Raw genomic sequence first — 19,249 nt, forward strand, 5'->3', positions numbered from 1 at the left:
GTTGCTTATTCAGCTATAAGCAACAGAAAGGCCTGGGGCTTTTTAATGTGTACAGAGCTTTGATGTTCCAAAATGCTGCAGAATTACCAGGAATATGAATAGAAAGGAGGCTGTGGGGACTTCTTTCCCCTTACGTAAAAATTTATCTGATTCATCGAGGAAGAAATTGGACACCCCTCAAAACCCCTGCAGAGAGAGAAAGTAATTATAAAACTAAGGATGCAGTCTGTGCACTCTGCTGACTATAACACAGTATTACTAGGGAAGAGTACACATTATTAAAAAATAGATCAGACTCAGAGCCATATGTGCTTGCAACACACAGACATTGTTAGTGACTGCGTCTGTGTAACTACAGCAGCTAGATTCTGCAATCTTTACTCAGGCAAGCCATTTTTCATGTTGGCATCCCCAGACACCATTTTGGCCCAAGCAGGGGACAGAAGAAAGTTGTTTATATACAAACAAACACAGCTGGGATTTCCCCCAGCCCGTGTGTTCAAGCATTAGGTGGCAACACCCAGCCCATGTATTAGTGAGGGATGCAGCAGCAGAACACACAGGCTGGTTTTTAAACAGATTTCCTCAGTGCACTCTGGCTAGATTTTGCTCAAGTTTGAGCCACGTGCCACCTCTCTGTGCATTAAGCAGTAGCAGCCCCATCTTACTGGAAGAACTCCTGGTCTGACATAGCACTGGAGTGCAAGAGGTGGTTGAGCCCCGCATGTGCAGAATCACTGGAGCAGTTCACGTCTCCATCCTTCCCCTGCTTGGAGGCACCGAGCCTGAAGAGGCTGGAACAACGCAGGGCAAGCTCCAGAGCATCCAGCCAGCATCGGCCTGTGAAAACAAAAGGAATTATTTAAGCACAGCAGAGTAAATTACACAATTCATGCACTGCTTCTCAAAAGCTTCTTGCCTGGGAGTAAAGCTCATTATCATTGTAATTCAGGAAGTCACTGGGTACAATACATTTTTCGTACATATGATCCCTAGGTTATCTTGCCAGGAATGGTGTGTTTTAGCAGCTGCACAAGTAACACATCTGCATGGGTGAGACAGTGGGAAACTTACCCCAACTCCCTCTTCCCTCATAACATCCCCTTCTCCCACAGCTTGTTCACATCCCATTGCCCCTTTCTGATTTAGTCTGAGATGCAAGAAATCTGTGTGGGTACGATGCTTCCAGAACACCCAGCATCTCATGCCTGCAAGTAATACACTCCCCAGAACACGTTCACCCCTTGGCATCCCCATCTCATGCACCTCCCAATGGCAGGGAGATACCAGGGCACTGAGCTCTGTGGGAGAGATCCCTGCTATCCCTGGGATCACTGAACCACAGCCTGCTCAGAGGTCCCATGATGGCTGCAGTGCTGCATCACCATTCCAATCAAGATCCAGGACGGTCAATATGTGACAGAGTAATTGAGACTAGAGAAAGTTGTCAGGCTGTTCATTTTCCCTCTTTTTCTGCATTTTAAATTTATTTTTCCATTCCTTCTCTCTGCCTGGTCCATCAGATAATGTCTGCAGGACATCGTTTCTTATCTTGCTGCAAAAAAATCTTTACCTGAAGGGTCCATTTTGGAGAAATTGTAAGCATGGCACAGAGCCAAGACAAACTGCAGCTCCTATGCACAGCCACACTGGATTTCCCTATGGCCTGCACAGGTCCCACAGACAGACAGCAAATGAAAAGCACAGGAATCCAAGCTGCCCCTAGGCTCCTTTTGCAATGATCCATACAAGGCTACAAAGCTGTGTGTTAAAGCCCCACCACCACAGTGCTGGAGCTGCTGTACTCCTGGAAGCACCTTAAAACAGCCTGCTTCTGTAGTGCAGTCATTAATGAGGCCAGGACACCTGCAAATTAGCTGAACATTCGAGAATTGAAGTATCAAGGGAGTTATCCTCTAATTTCAAGCTTGTAAAACAGAGCTCTTCATTACACTTCTCAGAATACATTTCACAATAATTAGAAGAGTGATTGAGAGGCAGTGAAGGAAACAAAGGATTGTTCTCTAGCAATGGCAAGTGCTGCAAACAGGGTTTCCCTGGACCGCATTCATTCCTGGTCCCATTTGGCAAAATTTTCATTAAATTCTTTTCTATCACACAGCATCAAGCACATGCATAAATCTCACTGGGATCCTGCTGCTCTCCTGGGCAGAATTCCCATCAACTTCATAATTACCAAAATTTGGCTCTATAAGACAAACGACACCTTAAAAAAATTCTAGAACATGCATATAAAGAAATATTTACAAATTTGAGTGGCTTTCAATGCCTGCTTCAATACAAAGCTGCAACCAGTAAAATAAAAACATCTCAAATCTTTGAAGAATTGCACTTGAACATTTAGCCATGAACACTGTAGAGCCCCATTCATATATTCAAATTTTATCCAATAAATTCCTTCAGCATCAGCTTATGATTTAATAATGACATCACAAATAATGTTTAATAAAAGATTAGAAAGGTTGAATGCTGTTGGAATTGATTTCACACTATTTTGTATTTAACAAATATTCTTGCATTAAGGCTTTACAGGCAGAGATTTATGCCGTTCTCTCTATGTGGAGGATTTGCATGGATAACCCATTAGAGTTAATGGCTGCACTAAGCACAAATCCACCTCCTCCCACATATTCCTTGTCCCCCAAACCCACCACTATGCAAATCTGTTTCAGGCTGTGCCTCACAAGGGAGCACACTCCTGCTCAGGCTCCCTGACTTGACTCTCCTCTGCTTTTAAAATTGCTTTTCTTTTCCAGTTCCGCAGAGTGAGAACTCTGTGATTTGACATTTGGAAATGCTGCATATGTCAAGATATTTTTGTATTAAATAGGCTGTTAAAATCAGGTGCTTTGACAGGTAGGTTGATTTGTAGCAGCATGAGCTCTTTGAGGCAGCACTGAGGTCATCTCAGTGCTCTGCAGCTCCCAGGTATGCTCATTACCCTGTGATGGCTGAGGCAAGGGTGGCCCCAAGTCTCCCTCAGACATCCCCCTCCCTGGGGATGGAGACAGAGCAGCCGATGCTGGCCATGGCCCATGGGCAGCTCTTTTACCCCCACCACTCTGCCACAGGGGTTCACTGGTGCTGCCATGACCTTACAGGCTTGGTCGAACATTTGGGGGTTCACTGCATCACCACAGGAAATTTCTACACAATACATCTAGGGTTTCCAACTCTTCAGATAACTCCCTGGAAGGTGTTATGAGAAACCTGAGTCTTTTCTGAAGCCTTATTCAAGGAGCTTAAATTAAAAAAAAAAACCCAAAACATTAAATATTCATTTTAATAGTCCCAGGCAGATACACAAAGCTTTAGAGGAACTTGCTCTGCATCAGCAGTCAGCATTCTTTGTGCCCTGCAGCACACAGAAATGGCATCAGTGTACACCCTTGTTTTCATTTCTAACAGAAACCGAACCGAAGGGATGCAGAAGATCCCCAAGCCCAGAAATGGGCCTTCAGCCATCAGGTGGTGCTGTGAATCCAAACAAACACATGCCACCAACCCAGATGGAAAACACGGGCTTACCTCTGCAAATAAAAAGGTTACATTCTCTGCAAGTCAATGGTGTGTTAATTGCAGCATAAAACCATAAAATTATACTCTCTTAATTACAGGGATTGCACACAAGATAAACCTGTTTCCTTGCTAAAGGCCTATAGGAAATGTTTTTACATCTGAGTGACCTTTCTATTGAGCTGTATTCTTCTGGATTGTGGAGATGATATAAAAATGCTAGCATTTGGATTACTTAATTGCTTACCTGACAACTCTACTCACTCCCTCAGGAGCTGCAGAAGGGGAGAAATGAATGTGGTCACATAATTAAAGGCTGTCGCCTACAGTGACGGTACTGCATGAAGGCTTCATGGCTACCTCAATTCTCACATCTTCTAATTTTGAGTGGGTGACTCAAAAAGGGCTTTTTATATACAGGGTAATTAGATCAGAAAATAATGTAAGATCTGGGTTCCTTCAGAGAGGAATGGCAGCCCAAAAGGGTGCATATGAAGGAAGAAAAAAAAAAGTTACAATAATATTCTTTTAGGAGGTTTGAAGTGGCAATGCAAAAAGTGCAATCAATTATCAGTTATAATTTTTCACACACTGTGGCCTAAATGAAGCATATGTTTAAATTCTGAAGAAAAACCCAGATGTGTATTGTCAGCTTGTGGCAGAATCTCCCCACAAGCTTTTAAGCTCTTCTCAAATCAAATTATATAGAGACAGAGAGTTGTTTACATTGGAAAATACTTCTAAGATCATCAAGTCCAACTGTTAACCCAGGACTGCTAAGTCCACCATTAACTATGTCCCAAAGTGCTGCATCTGCATGTCTTCTAAATACCTGCAGGGATGTTGACTCCGCCACTTCCCTGGGCAGCCTGTTCCAGGGCTCATCCACTAAGCAGGTCACCTTGCCATGGAAGGAGATCAGGTTGGTCAAGCAGGACCAGGCTGGCTGGTCCTGATCCCTTGGTTTGAGGTGCAAACAGGAATCACTATGGCTCCTTGCAGGACACCTCCTGGGTCAGCAGTGCACTGCAGGCACCATGAAGAAATGTGGAGGCTGCAAGGCTGAATAGCAGCAGGCATGTGCTTGCACCAACTCTTTTTTTTTTTTTTTTTTTTTTTCACAGACAAAAGGAACTACTAAAACCAAGAGACAAAAATAATTTCTTCTCCCTCCTGGGAAAAAAAAAAGTCAAAACAACAGAAGGTGCTTATGCTGCTAACCTAGGTTCAGTTCAAAGAAAAACTTGACTCTGTCCTAGTCTTTGAAGAGATCTAAAATTACAAAAATATCTCACAGGACAAAACCAGGCAGCACTGAAAACACTAAGCTATTCAGTTTTGAAATTCTTTGCACTCACCTAGAAGAGCTCATAATCTGATGTGCCAAGTCTATCTGTCACATTTTGCAGCAGCTGGTCATGGAGGACGCAGCCAATGTTCTCTCAGCACTCACCAGAAAGAAGAATCTGCTCTAGATGGAATCACACCCTTACACACAGAAATATCAGTCTGGAACTATACTTCTTTTCCACTGCATTCCTGTAGCTTCAGAACACCTGGGATGAATCTCTTGCCAATTAAGACTTCAAAAGGCTCACACTGAGCAACCACACATTCCTCCAGAGAGACATCACTAAGGGAATATTATTCTTCTTGAATTATTAAAGTCCTCCAGCTTTGGCCTCATGCCTCACACTTACAAGATAGACGCTTTTAAAAATCAACCTGAAGTAGACTGTCACCTGGAAACGATGAATTCTTGCTCAAGTGCACACAAATCACGAATGGTGAGAAGAGGCTGATTTGCTTCAGTCAGTGAACATTAAGGTCATCGTGTTCAGCTGACTGCTTATTTTGCTGTACCACTTGGGTGCCTGCGTGCATGATTTCTCCCACTTTGGCTGTCAAGATGCAAGGATGTGAGCTCTCAATTAGCTGCAGGTGCAATTTATGCAGTGAACTTAATGAAATCTTGTTGCAGAAGCCTGGATTTTAAACCACTGTGAAAGGTCTAAGCAATATGAAACACAGACATAAAGCTAAAAAGATATTCTATTTTCTCCAGAGCTGCCAAGACCCAGAGATGTATTTCATTGTTAAATTGGTTTCAAATTGCAATCTTCCCTGTGGTTCTTTGCTTTTGTGCGTGACCCTTATTTCAATAACCTAATTTCCTCCCCAGATGAGAGCATCAGTTCGGGGGGAAGGGCCAGATGCCTAGAAAAGAAACAACACTGTAATCCATCAGGATTTCCATACAACTGCATCCACATCAGGCACTGGAAGCTACCCAAAGCATACCTGAAGGAGAGGGCAGACAGAAGGAATAAAATGTAAATGTGGTTTACAATTCCACTGTTCAGATTTCAACTCTTGGTAATCTGCCACTTTGAATTCCATTAGTAGGAATACACCCTGTGGCAGCAGGGCCCATGGCACAGTGGAGATCCTCACTGTGAGACTTAAAATGCTTAGGACACATTAATTAGATCTCAGGGGCAGCTCCAGAATGGTCTGGGCAGGAAGCTTGGAACAGATTTAAACTACTAATTCTAAGTCACTCCTCAACACAAATCTGAAATGTAGCCACAGTCACTGGTTCAGAAAAAGCAGTCTTTTTTGAAACTGGTAAGAAAGAAGACCATGCACTTGTACAGGTTGATCCCTGTAGGCTGACATGACCTTTCCAGAGGTTGATATTTAAAACACATCAAAAAGCAGACTGCAGCCCTGGTCTGTGAATGTGAAATCTGCTGTAGCTGGGCAGTGGTTCTGCAGATTGTCCAGAAGTCATGACCTTAAATCCTACCAACAGCCTGTCACAGATGGTACAGCAGAGGGGAAAGTGGGGATTCTGAAATGCTGAGAGAAAAAGTAGGCCATGTAACTGCTGATCATGACAGAGTTGCCAGGATGGCTGAACTGCACATCTAACATATGCAGCAACTCAGTATTTCCCAGCAAGTCAGAAGCCTCCACGAGTTAGTTATATTTGCCAAATGCTTTGTTGTTTATTTTCCACTACCAACATGGGAGACTGTGTTAAGAAGAACACAACGAGAACACCTCTTCAGAGATGCTGTAGATTCATTCAGTATTGCCCTACAGGGGAGATGTGAAAACACTTCAAATATACACAAGGGCCCAGATCCCACCTGCCTCATTTGTCTCAGCTGGCTTAGCTCATTTTACCTCAATCTCCTGTCTTTCCTGCATCCTCTAGGTTTGTCCAGTGTGTTAAAGAAATGAAACAAACTCAGGAACACCCTTTTGAAGATGCCTCTTTACAATAGGTGAAGCAATGTAACAGTCTAAAACCATTTCAGTCCTGTGCTCTGAACTTAAAATCAAACCATATAAACTGCAAAGTACAAGCCTTAATTTCCTGCAGTTTATACAGAATTCTTTACACGTAGCAGTTTCTGCTCCTTGTGTCTGTGTCTGCATATGTTTTACATGACCTACTGACATTAATACTGTCTCCAAGTCACTCATCTCCATGTATGACACACATGTTCGGCCCTTTGTCAGGACGTGTTTGGGAGGAAGCTGTTCTTCCCTCTTGTCTGGAGATTCACATCCTGCCCTTCCTACACAAAAGATGCCAAATTTCCACAGCTCACTGACCTCAGCTGGGAAGTCAAATACTCTCATTCAGCTGAAAATTACACCACTTTTCATGCTAATATTTCTGGTGCAATTGAGTATCAATTTTTTATTTTTTTGTGAAGTCCACTGCTAAATAGACAGATCTCAAAGCTTTGGCTTTCATGATCACCTCATCCGACTCAGAATCTACCAGGGATAATGTGGGTGCTCCTAGAACAGGTGGCTCTAGAGCACTGTTGGTGCTGTTCAAGAGCTTGTATTTTGTCTTGAATCAAAGGCCCTAGTTACTTTATACATACACATTTAGGGTATTTGATTGAGAGGCACCTCAGTTCTTCCTCCTTCCCCTGATCACATTAGCTTTCCATCTAACATTAGGATCCTACTGGAGAGAAGCAGCAAAATAAAGGAAAATCACACAAACCGAAAGTAACTCTATTTTGATCTGCCTTGCCTCTGCATGCTCCCAAGAATCTTGGCTCTCAAAATGTGTTCCAGTAACTCACTATTTTAAGCTCTTTTGACACTGGAGACACGTAATAATTCACTGGGCAGAAAACTTCCCACAGGTATTTCAACACTGAAAATTCTCGTGTTGTATGTATGACCCAGACCGAGAGATCACAGCTAGAAAAGCCTTACCTCTGATGATCTCTTGGGAGCTATTCCTACCTTAGGAGCAATAACTAACTTAATGTTAGTTAGAACAAATCTAAAGCTCTTCTACTCCGTGTAACTGGCCTATGGCAGACATAATAAAAAGAGAGAGTAGAAGCTCAGCCACAGGTCTCTGTCTCTATGGTTTAATCATTAATAATTAAACTAGTGGAAAGACAAGTGCATGGGTCTCTAAGGAAATAGTATTTTATAAAATCTGGATTGACAGACAGTTGTTGAAGCTATTTGGTTGCCTAAGAACTCTGTGGGATTGTTCTGTGTATCTGTTCTGTGGGCTGTGTGTATAACCAGGGTTTGAAATGCCTCTAATTTAGCAGCTCTACCCTACAGGATTACTTTTCCCCATAAGAGATGATTGCATCAATCTATCTCTTTCTAGGCAGGTGATATTGGGAGCCAGGTTAGAACCCTGTATTCCTTTACACAAATAAGCTACAAAAGCAGACTTTTAGACTATTTCAGGAAATAGATGTGTTTCTATGCAGTTTTCAATGTCATGATGGTGTCCCTCACCATGAACTGTCCTCCTTTCACTGCAGGAGGAAAATAGCACAGAAGCCTGCAATGAAGGAAGGTTTCCTCCTATTCTAAGTGTTATGCCAAAGGTGCATTTGCATTGTTTCATTTCCATCTCTTAGGAAAATGTAAAGCCTAATCACTGGAATAGAAGGACATTATTTTCAAAGCCCATTTCACTCCTCAAGAAGTCCTTATGTCCCTAAAGTTACTCTAGATGAGACCCAAAGGAACATATGGGATAGATGAGCCCCCTTAGTGGGGTAGATGAAAAATATCTGTAAAACGAACAGCCTAGGTTAATTTGCTATTAAAAAAAAAATTAGAGTAGTCTGAAGGTCAAATGGAATGAAAGCATGGTTTTAATCTTCTTATCTACTTATAAATCACTGATATTTTACATCCTCTGAAGTAATTTATAGAGATTTTCACATAGCAAGCTGGCATGTCGGTTATATACTGACCTAAATTTACCTTCCATAATTTTGCAAATTCCCAGAATGGTATTTTACATGTGGAGTCAACAGCATGTGGGCCTGCTATACTGCAAACCACAGCACAAATAGTTTACAGCAAAATTCAGGCGGCTGAAAGGCACCTACTGACAGCTCTTCAATATTACCATGCCATTTTCATCCAACAGAGTATGATGTAGGCAGATAAGACAATGAAGTCTCTGCTCAACTGAGGACACAAAGCCCTTTTCATATCAGTTTTGGGACTTCTACCCTTCAGTTTACACTGACTTAATGGTTTTCCCCAATGAGAAGCCTAAGTCCTTCTTCCATACACAAGGCCAGAGAAGTGGCTGTTCAGTGAGGGCAATGAAATGTGCCAGAACTCTGCTTGACTTATTCTGACCATTGCTAAGAGCAATCTTTCAAGCTGGGTGAACCACCATTTCTTCTTTTATACACATTTTTTTTAAATCAAGCTGTTTTCTTAACTAGCAGGGAGTCTGCTATCTGGAGAAAGCAAACAAACCCCCAAACTTACCATCTGATTCGGAGGCTGCTCTGAAAATCAAGTAGCTGCTGGGAAGAGGCTGAGTGATCGAACCGACGTTTTCTCCCTTTGGTCCCTGGAAATGCACACAGACAGAAAGACGTAAGGCATGGAAGCTGCAATGGACTGTTCAATGCCTTTCCACCCTTCCCAGGCAGAGTGGACATGTTTGTGATAGGAAAAAAGGCAGGAGCAGATGAATAATTTGGAGAGACTCATTATTAATCACGATACTGCTGTTGCAGCTCTAAGGCAGTAATGAGCTCCTATGGTAATGGGGCTTGCTCTAACCTATGCTCAGCCCAAAACCTGCTGTGTTTACTCTGATATGCAAGAGTGGAAAGATCTTATTGCTGCCACTTGGGACAAAATCAGTCAAACCTTTGTACAACACCACATGCACCAGAAGGAACTGCCCCATGAGATGCATGTGGAGTCTGCTGGCAGCCAGACACACTCACATGAAACACACTTCACTCACCACCACAAGCAACAGAGCCACACCTCGTGCCCGGAGTGCCTCCAACAGAGAGGCAACAGCAGCTCTCCTGGAAGTAAACAAAAGGGAAACTCCATCCTGAGTCTGTGGGAAAGGTGAAGATGGAAAAACCACAGACTGAGGACCAAAGGTTTCCCAGCAAGGGCACATTCTACTGGGTTGCAATCCTTCACCTTTAAATCCAGAGAACCCTTAGGCTGTCATGCCTGTGGTGACAGCCACTTCAGGCTTTGCTCATTTTATGCTGTCTTTCATTTGGAAGCTGTGGCAAAAAAAATAAAAAGTGTCTCGTAAACATCCTGCCACCATGCTTTCAGCATGACCCTCCAGAAATGATGCCCAAGGAAGCAAAGTTCATCCTGGATGAGACACTTCTTTGAGCAGAACTACAGGCTCCCTCCTTCATCTCCTCCCTGCTTCCTTCTCTTCTGAACTCCAGAAGATGCTAAGAAAAAGCAGTTCCTGTATGCAGTGAACACAGCTTCATAGTCTTCATGGTATAGACTTTTTGCCATAACTTAAAATAAATAAATAGAAATCTCTCCTCCTTCATTGCATTTTCAAAGTGACCCAGCTCATCCTCTTCCTCAATTTGTTACAAATAACATAAAAGCAGATCTTTTTTCAAATATGCAGACATTATGTCAGAAATAAAAGCATCACCAATACTGAGTGACCACTATGTCACCTGCAGGGGGGAGCAAGATGATGCTCCAGTACAGATTTCCTTGACTTTCTAGAGAATACCACACAATGCTGAAAAACTCTAGGCAGATTTTTGCAGTTGGAGTATTACTTTCCTCCCTTATATGGACCTTTAGAGTATCCAATCATATTCCTTGAGAGAAGGATTCCTCCTCCTAGTTGGTAAGCATGGAACTGTGACTTCTATTAAAAACTGCTCCTGTACACAAGTGCTTCTCAGCTAAATAATACTTTTATCTGGATTTTTGTTTTGAAGTTATAATCAGAAAACCAAAATTTGGACAGAATTTAAAGTAGGAAAAGCATCAAATTGTATCTGAGTGTATGAAGACGAAGTGTTAAGAAGAAAATGGTCCCCAGTCAAGCTTCTTGCCTTCACATCTGCAGGGTTCCTCGGCTGCCAAGAGAAACTGGATTCCTTGTTACTTTCTTTTTCTCCTCCCCTCTCCCACAGGAGGTTCACAAAATTAAGACTGTTTAAAGGCTTAATAGTCAGGACTGGCAAAGTTGAGATTTGATTTGTAAACCAGAGCAGAGCAGTTTAAGACATTACTTGTGACATTAATGCAATCAGGCATCATTCCCCATGGCATTTTTCCTTTCAGCTGCTTGCAGCTGAGCAGGGCATTGGACAACTACTGATAACACCATTACTTGTGTTTTTAGTGCAGAGGTGGATATTTGCTCTGTTTGAGGAAAAAACCCACAGCCTAACAGTACAGATATAGAGAAACAATTTTAAAAAGAAAAGGGAAATGGGAAGGAAGGGATAACACAAGATTCTAACAGGCATTTGGGCACATAGATTAACTCAAGAAGCAGCCAGGTCAGTCTATCAAGGAAACATTTTCAACAGTAAGGCATATTCATGCATGGAGGGGGCCATTTCCAACAGAAAAAGAAAAGAAAGGAGGCCATGAAAATAAGGGCAACATCTGCCCAGATTAAATGATGTTCTGTATCTGCACAGCAGAGATAATGCTGCTTTCTGCCTCCCAGCCTTTGAGCACCATGCCAATGACCATCCCTCACTCAAAGTATTACCCCAGCTGCACCCCTGTGCAGTACAACTAGGGAAGGACCACCATAGGATCATTTTTGTCTTTACATCTGTTTTGACACTCAAAAAGCACTATGAAACAGGGGGTGATTAGGCTTTGAAAAATGGAGAGGACTGACAGTTTTGGATAGTATGACAAGACATCTCAGAGAGTCATAAAACAAAGCTTAAAAAAAAGGGGGCAAAACCTCCTTAACAGTATGGTGGATAACCACAAGGATGAAGATTAAACTACTGTATTCTGGAACAGAATAACAGCTAGAAAAGCAGCAGTGCAAGACCATTACTAGAACTTTTTCTTTAAAGGAATGACTCAAATTCTTACAAATCAACAAAATTCAAATTAAACATTTTCCCAGATGCAGTGGGTCTGACCCCAACTTACTGATTGTTCTAAATAAATGTCAGAACAGGCTGCAGATAATGAAAGTCTTCCCACACCACACTGTTCATCCAATTTCTGAGCAAGCTTGAAGGGAAACACAACCTATTCCAGCACATCTTTTGGGACAGGCAGGCAAAGCCTGCCAGCTGATAGCTCTACACTCCCTCTGTGCTGCTCCCTCTACACTCACACCCTCACATGAATTACTAGGTTGGAATCCCCCAGTCTCCTGCAGGAACCTCAGCAAATGTCTCTTCCCAGGAGCTGTGTGGGATCACACTGCCCTCACACACTGGATAAAGTGACTCTGCAGAAGCATTTGGAGCATGCAGGGAAACTGCTGCTTGCACTGCTGGCTGATTTTGGGACCTTGGCAGTTTTGGCCTTGCGTTTACAAAGGCCTGGATGGAACCAATGGATAAAAGGTCTAATCCGTGTGCACTGCAAAAGAGTTTCAGGCTGAAACTCTCAAAAAGCCAGGGAAGCAGTATAGAAAAAAGAAATCTTTCCCTCAGCAATGTGCTTCTAAGACAGCTCTAGACCTCAGAGAGCTTTATAGGAAAACCAGTACCCTGGTGCACGTATCTAGCTTTCAACTATAAGCCATGGCCTTTACATCTTATCTTGAAAGGTGCCCCAAAATCTTGTCCTGCTCTAACTGAAGTTAAATGCCTGCACATCAAATTTATTTGGCCAGTACTACCTATCAAAGGCCTATGGCAGTGCCTGAACCAGACATTTGTTCCAGGGCTGAGCCCCACTTAGCTCCAAACATCTGCTGGGCAGCCAGGCCAATATGTATAAATATATTCAGTAATTTCCCTGAGTAAACTGCAGCTCCACTGATGAGAGTGAAAGCTGGACCATCAACCCTCATCTGGACAACCCCTGAAAATTTCACAAGCCATTTTGGCCAAGAATGAAAGGGGTTCATCCACATCTTATTTCCATTGTGATGGACAGTAACTTGGGCTTTTTGCTTAATCTTTTGCTTAATCTTTGCTTAATCTGTATTTCATGAGAAACAGACCTTCTTTGCATAGTTTTATACAACCAATGTAGATCAGTCAATTCTGCTCCCGTTGCTTTAAAAAGAGGCTGTGAAATTACATAAAATAAAACAGTATTTTTAGCAGTTTCAGCCTTAAACTGTTGACAGAGTGCAGACAGCCACTTTGACATCAAGAAGCTCACTGGTGGTTTTCTTCCTGATGTGTATTTTGGTGTCTACCTTGTGGCTGAAAGCATCTATCACACACAACAATCCAGGCTGAACTCAGGTTTCATGGAGCATCCTACTATGCAGCTCAAATATGGCTTTCTAAGTATATCTCAAGAGATACAGGATATTACTTTGACTTTAAAATTTAAACCTCTTTGGACTTCCTCTAGTCCACAAACATTTTCAGATATATACTCCCTTCACATTTAATATACTAATTCTTATTTCTATTTAAAGCTTTCTCAAGAGACACAAGAATTACATATACATATTTAAATACATACACACATTGATAAAACCTCCTCTTTCTTTGGGATGCTTCATATCAAAGGAAGGGCATCCTAGTGCAACATTTCAGATCTGTCAGCAACTCTGCCTCTCAGTATTTGACTGCACTTTTGATTCTATTTTTCACTACCTCCTCTGACTGTGCTTCTCAGAAGAATTCAGTTGACCTGTCAAGTCACAAGGAAGGTTTTTGTTGACAGACAGTAAATCGTCAACAACCTTCTTGGATGCATGTTCTGAATTTACAAAGCATCAAAACTCTCAAAACTGAATAAGAAGCGAGGCAGCAACAAAACCTTTGAAACTTTAAGGAAAAGCAATGCATTTAGGCACAAATCAGAGCTGCTGGCAGAAATCAGCAGCTCTCACCCCTGGTTGATGAGGTTAATTTTAATTCTCTCCTCCTACCTTATTAAAAATGGAAAGGCTTTTTATAGCAATTGTATAGCTGTGTTTAAAACTGTTCAATTAACTGCACGGATGAGCAGGAGTGTGTCTGCTTGATCTGCTCCCACAGGGCTGCTCCCTTTTGTCAGAACTCCTAATGCCATGACAAGTGCTTTCACTGCACTCTCGTGAGTCTCTCCATTTCCATTCCCTCTGCTGACTACCTTGCAGCAAGGCATCAACTCATAATGCCTTATTTACACTTGTGATGTCTCCTAGAGAATTTATATCTGCAGTAACTCTGGTTTTGTCGCTGGTTTTGACAGGGAAACAAATACAAGAACATTTAAGTTTTGTCTTCAGGGTATCCAAAAGATGTGGCTCTCAGCGCCTCTCAGGACGTGCTGGGATCTTCCTCTTTGCTCATATGCATTCCTTACTTTTTTTTTTTTTGCCCATTCTTAAAAGAAAGAAGAAAAAGGAATACAGCTCTTTAAAATTTGCAGGGAGTTATTTCAAGAAGTGTAAAAAAATATTAATCATTTTTGTTACAGGGAGATCCAGAGGTCACTGCAGGAGCCACTGTGTGTACAGGAAGGGATTGTCTCAGCCTGAAGAATAAGTCAAAATGAAGTGGAGAAAATCCTGCTATTTCCATTTCAAAGAAGAGACAATAAGGGCTATCTGAAGTCATGCTTTTGTGCAACAGTCAAGGCTTGAGCTGAACACTGAGTTCCAAGTCCATTGCAAACAAATCCAAACCTCAGGGGCATTAGAAAAAAAAGAAGTCAAATTATAAACCTGTTTTTTGTCACTCTGCCAACCATCTCCCTGTCTTGTGTGAAACACTTGGTGCTTTCTGTGTCCTTGTTTTGGGGACTTTGGTTAACTGTGTCTATGCCCAACTCCTTTTAAAGATGTAGGTCATGGCTTGATATAGGTTCTAAGTATTTAACTTTTTTTTTCCTGCACTAACACATTTCCTTTTTCCTCATTCTATGCAGGCATCTGTACACTGAGAATGATACATCTGTGGAACTAATCACAAGGACTATGTATCTTTGATGTCATTCAATGATCAAGCTTTGGTATCCTTAATCTTTTTATGCAGTCAATCCACCACTGCTAACAGCAACAGAATAACTAAATAATATCAGTGCTAGGCAATACCAGTACTCAGAAACTTTGGTAACCACGAAGAGGTTGTTTGACTCATCAGGATTGTTACCTTTACAGCCCAGATGGATTGATCCAAAGGATGGAAGAGTTTAAAGCAGAAGCCATCCTTTTTGGAGGGTCTCTCAATCAGCTCACAAGAATGGAGCAGAATTGTCCCAACCCACTGTCCAATCTTTGGCGTCTTATAAATGAGCAGCACTCCTGGTTTCAGGACACACCATAGTTTGGTCCAGCTCTTCAGAGTCCCCCGAATCTGGAGAGGAAAAAAGTAGCATCTACATTGTTCCTTGGAAGAAACCCAACGTTTATTCAGTATTGATACAGTATTTCCAGTATGGTTATTCCAAGGCTGCACCATGATACACTTCCTAAGGAACATACATGGTGTTCCCTGAACAGTCCTAGGGACCTCACAGCAAAATCCCAAAACTTGGAAATCTGGATAGCAGAATTTTGTCTTCATAATTTTATTACTGGCTTGGAATTCTTCCTATTTTTATTACTAGCTCAGTGTTAGCAGCTTGCTTAATTTTTTAGGCAATGAGCACTGCTGGCCCATGAGAGAGTGATCTGTTAATAATCACAGAGGACATGCCAATTAGAACATTGCATATAAAATGTTATAGCTGGTCTAACTTGACTTATAAGTCATTTTAATAGTGTTCTGCAGAACACTGCTATTAATGAGTTTTGTCAAATACCCCACTTTTAAAAGTACTGTCTCCAGCTGCTTTACTTCTCTGTCGAGCTCAATGCAGCTCTCTCTTGTATAGAAAACATTAAATCTGATAAGAGTACATTAAAGATAACAGCTTTAAGAATGGAGAAGTTTCTCAGTAAGGTTAGATTTTGCCTAAGGTCTTCCTGCCTTCAGTATGCATAAGCCAAACCTCAAGTCTTTTCTGTGTTCTGTTTTTGTGGCCCACCACATTATTGCAGCTCACCAGAAATTTCCAGTCACAGCAAACATGCAACAGGTATTTTGGGTTTTTTATTTTTCATTAACAGTAAACACTACAGGAAGACCACGCTGCCAATCTAACTTCTCAAGTAAACCATAAGCAAGTCACTTTTCTGACCTCTAATAATAATTGCAGAACAATGTTGGAGGTTTTTACCACTAACCAAGTGCAACTGTATTGTTTCATGAGATCCTTAAGTTACTTTGTTTTTCTTAAGAGCTATGTGTTAGGCAATATTTGAAAATTAGGTTTTGCCAATATAAAAGATTCAACCCTCACTATTATTTGAGAAGATTAAATGGCCCCAAAGAAGGAGAAAACCAGTGCTCATCTCTCAATGTCAATCCAGATTTACTTTGCCACACAAAAGTTTCAGGATTTCAATGAGAAGCTGTCACTACCCGAGTCTGTGCACAAGGAGAAATTGCAGTTGTCATCAGGTACAATATGTTTCATTCTGTGCTGTGACAACAGAAAATCCAATTGTCAATAGAACAAGCTGTATCTGCCCATTTTCAGGCTGTTATTCAGTCTATTCCCTGTTCAGTACAAAACCACATTTATGGGAAGAGGCCAATAGAGTCTTTCAGAGAGGAACAAAGAGAGAAACATCACTTCCCTTTGTACCATGCCCTTTTTGAGCCCTTTTGGCTGCTTAAGGACATGGAACAGACCAACTGAGTTAAGGTGGAAAGTAAATATCCACAATTCTATTTTTATAGCAGTTATTTAAGTAAAGCTTGAGTTAAAGCTTGAAAACTATTTGGTCTTTCACTTACAAAAGTGCTAGTGCATACATCTCAGACACATCAACTACTTCACATCTCACTTATTTCTTCCCACATCCTCAGAAGAAATGGTCTGTATCAAATACCTTCAGCCAGTCTGCTGTGATCACCACACTGGGATCCTTCAGAGCACTGAAGAGTTGTTTGGTAGCTCTTTTCTTCTCCTGCCTGTAATTCTTTTTTTGTACCTGGTTGAGAACAGAGAAAATATAGTAGCTGTAATCATGGCCTCTTTTGGGGAGGAAAGAACATAATGCATTAAGGACAGTTATGTATAGCACAGCAAGAACTTGACCCAGCACAGGTTCCCCAGAAATGAGCACAAGGAGGAATAAAAACATAATGAGAAAACAAGCATTTTCTTTGCTCCTGAAGTTTCATTAAACAAAACCTAGTTTGTCTTTTATTTGAGGAAAAGGAAAGAGGATTGATATCCAGCCTTCCTCACCCCTCAAATTTAAGAAACTGTATCTAATTTCATTTATTTATACTTTTGGTTTGGTAGACAAGCAGGCGTTCAAGCTACAATTTGCTCAGATTGCTCAGGCAAGTCTGTCCTAACAAGAGCAGTGAAGGATTACAATCCTCTTGAGGTGCCTCATGGCTCCAGAACATACAAACACAGTGAAATAATTACACTGATCTGTTCTGCTTGCAGTATATAATCTAATCCTGTATATAAAAGCCTGTAAATGTCCTTGGCCTCTAATGACTCCTAGAAGATTCAGAGGCTTCTCTGGGTCTTGGGAAATTACTCTGACTTGTTTCCGATGGTTTGTTTGGAAGGTACCATTTGTTTTTAAAAGAAAGTCAGCTGATCATGACCTGGCTGCTTTGAACATACCTTCAGTGTTTCCTTCTTCATGAATTTGGCTGTTGGAGACACACACTCTTTGTCAGACCCATTGCAAAGCTTATACTCGATCTAAAAAAATGGGGAGTGAAGAAAATAGGAATGTGTTAACATGAAGATGTTCAAGTTTTTCTCTGATAAAGTGTTGTTTACAGCTTTCAGGAATCCATGAAAGGGCTGATTGCAGACTTCAGCAGTGGAACACTAAGCAGGTGCACAAAATGCATATCTACAGTGCAGTCCAAACTTTCTTTTTATACACATGGCTGGTTGGAAAATTCCCCACCAAATTTTCTTTGTATTTCTCCCATGCAGACATTAATCTTGGTTAAAAAATAAAGAAAAAACCCAACAAAACAATAAAACAAAACATAAAGCTAAACAATTATTTCTAATTTTGAAAACTGTCCAACTCCGTTCAGATCTGAAAGCATTTCAATTGCTAGAACAGAACTTATGGGGAATTTGTTAAAGATTTTTCAGAACTAGACTTGCTACTGGCAATGACTGTTGCACTGACTGAAATGTACAAAAACATGGGTGGGCAAGAAATGACCTAATCATGTTACAGATAACACAGGAAATCACCTTCATCTTGGCCTTGCAAAGTGAAGCACAAAATACACACAGTCACTTCGAATGGTGTTTGATAGTGTCAGTGCTGTTTAAATTCACTTTCAGAAACTACAGACTGATCTCACGGCCGTGCTGATGGGCTGCAGAACTGCTTTACTTCCACTAGGCATAATGACAGCATTACTGTTACCAAAATAAAGGGTGCTTAAAAAGTGCAGCTCTCCAGAGCCCAGCTCACAACAAGGACTCCCACGTGGAAAGGTTCTGCCAGCAAATGTACAAAACCTGGGCAGGGTTAGTGGTGAAAGAATTATGGTACAGTCTGGACTCTGCTGCTTTTTATGTGACCTTGGGGAAGTTACTTTCTCTCTCTGTACCTCTCTTCTTTCCAACCTTTCATGTGTCTGATGCATTCAGACAGTGATCTTTTGGGGTCAGGCACTGTCTCTCCCACTCACACATGACAGTTTTGTAAGAAAAGCTCAGCCCTCAGCCACCTTGATTTAATGAATGTGACACAAAAATGAGGTGTACTAAGGAAAAAATGTATCAAATATATTTCCCATTTATAAATTCACTGCTGTGATGTGAAACAAACCCACCGGGCTCTCAGAATTTCTCTCCTTGATGTCACAAATGGATGTAATAATTTTACAGCACCTTCAGTTTGAAGAGACACACTTCCTCTTTCCCTCCCAGTGACACAGAAACCTCTTGAGTTACTACAGCCACGAACTATACTGTACATTAGTGTGACCAGGAAAGTGTTTAATGACAGCCAGATCAGTCCTTTTCACACGACTCAGAGAAAAACACAGAAATGCATGACCAGATCACAGCAAACAAGCCACCAACTATACCTTGGAGACAGGGGCAGGAGCAAAAATGGGAGATAAGAGTGCCTGCTAAACTGAGCAAAACTCCTTGTAGATTATGCAGAATTAGAAATCAGGGCAGAAGTTGCAATTTGCAATAGAGCCACAGTCACTGTAGAACCCAT

At 41.5% G+C, this 19,249-nt stretch overlaps 1 protein-coding gene across 8 annotated transcripts in view; it reads right to left on the bottom strand.

Moving 5' to 3' along the window:
• OSBPL5 (oxysterol binding protein like 5) overlaps nt 1-19,249 on the bottom strand; it is a 172,066-nt gene that overhangs the window by 27,141 nt on the left and 125,676 nt on the right. For all 8 annotated transcript variants that reach the window (XM_064714826.1, XM_064714824.1, XM_064714828.1 and 5 more), the window contains 5 exons: nt 17,665-17,745; nt 16,907-17,008; nt 15,120-15,323; nt 9,337-9,421; nt 669-840 (listed from right to left, as the gene is read on the bottom strand). In XM_064714826.1, coding sequence (XP_064570896.1) covers nt 669-840; nt 9,337-9,421; nt 15,120-15,323; nt 16,907-17,008; nt 17,665-17,745 — 644 coding nt within the window. The remainder of the gene's footprint in view (nt 1-668; nt 841-9,336; nt 9,422-15,119; nt 15,324-16,906; nt 17,009-17,664; nt 17,746-19,249) is intronic.

Source organism: Zonotrichia leucophrys, chromosome 5 (assembly GCF_028769735.1).
Source record: "Zonotrichia leucophrys gambelii isolate GWCS_2022_RI chromosome 5, RI_Zleu_2.0, whole genome shotgun sequence".
Taxonomy (NCBI): Eukaryota; Metazoa; Chordata; class Aves; order Passeriformes; family Passerellidae; genus Zonotrichia; species Zonotrichia leucophrys.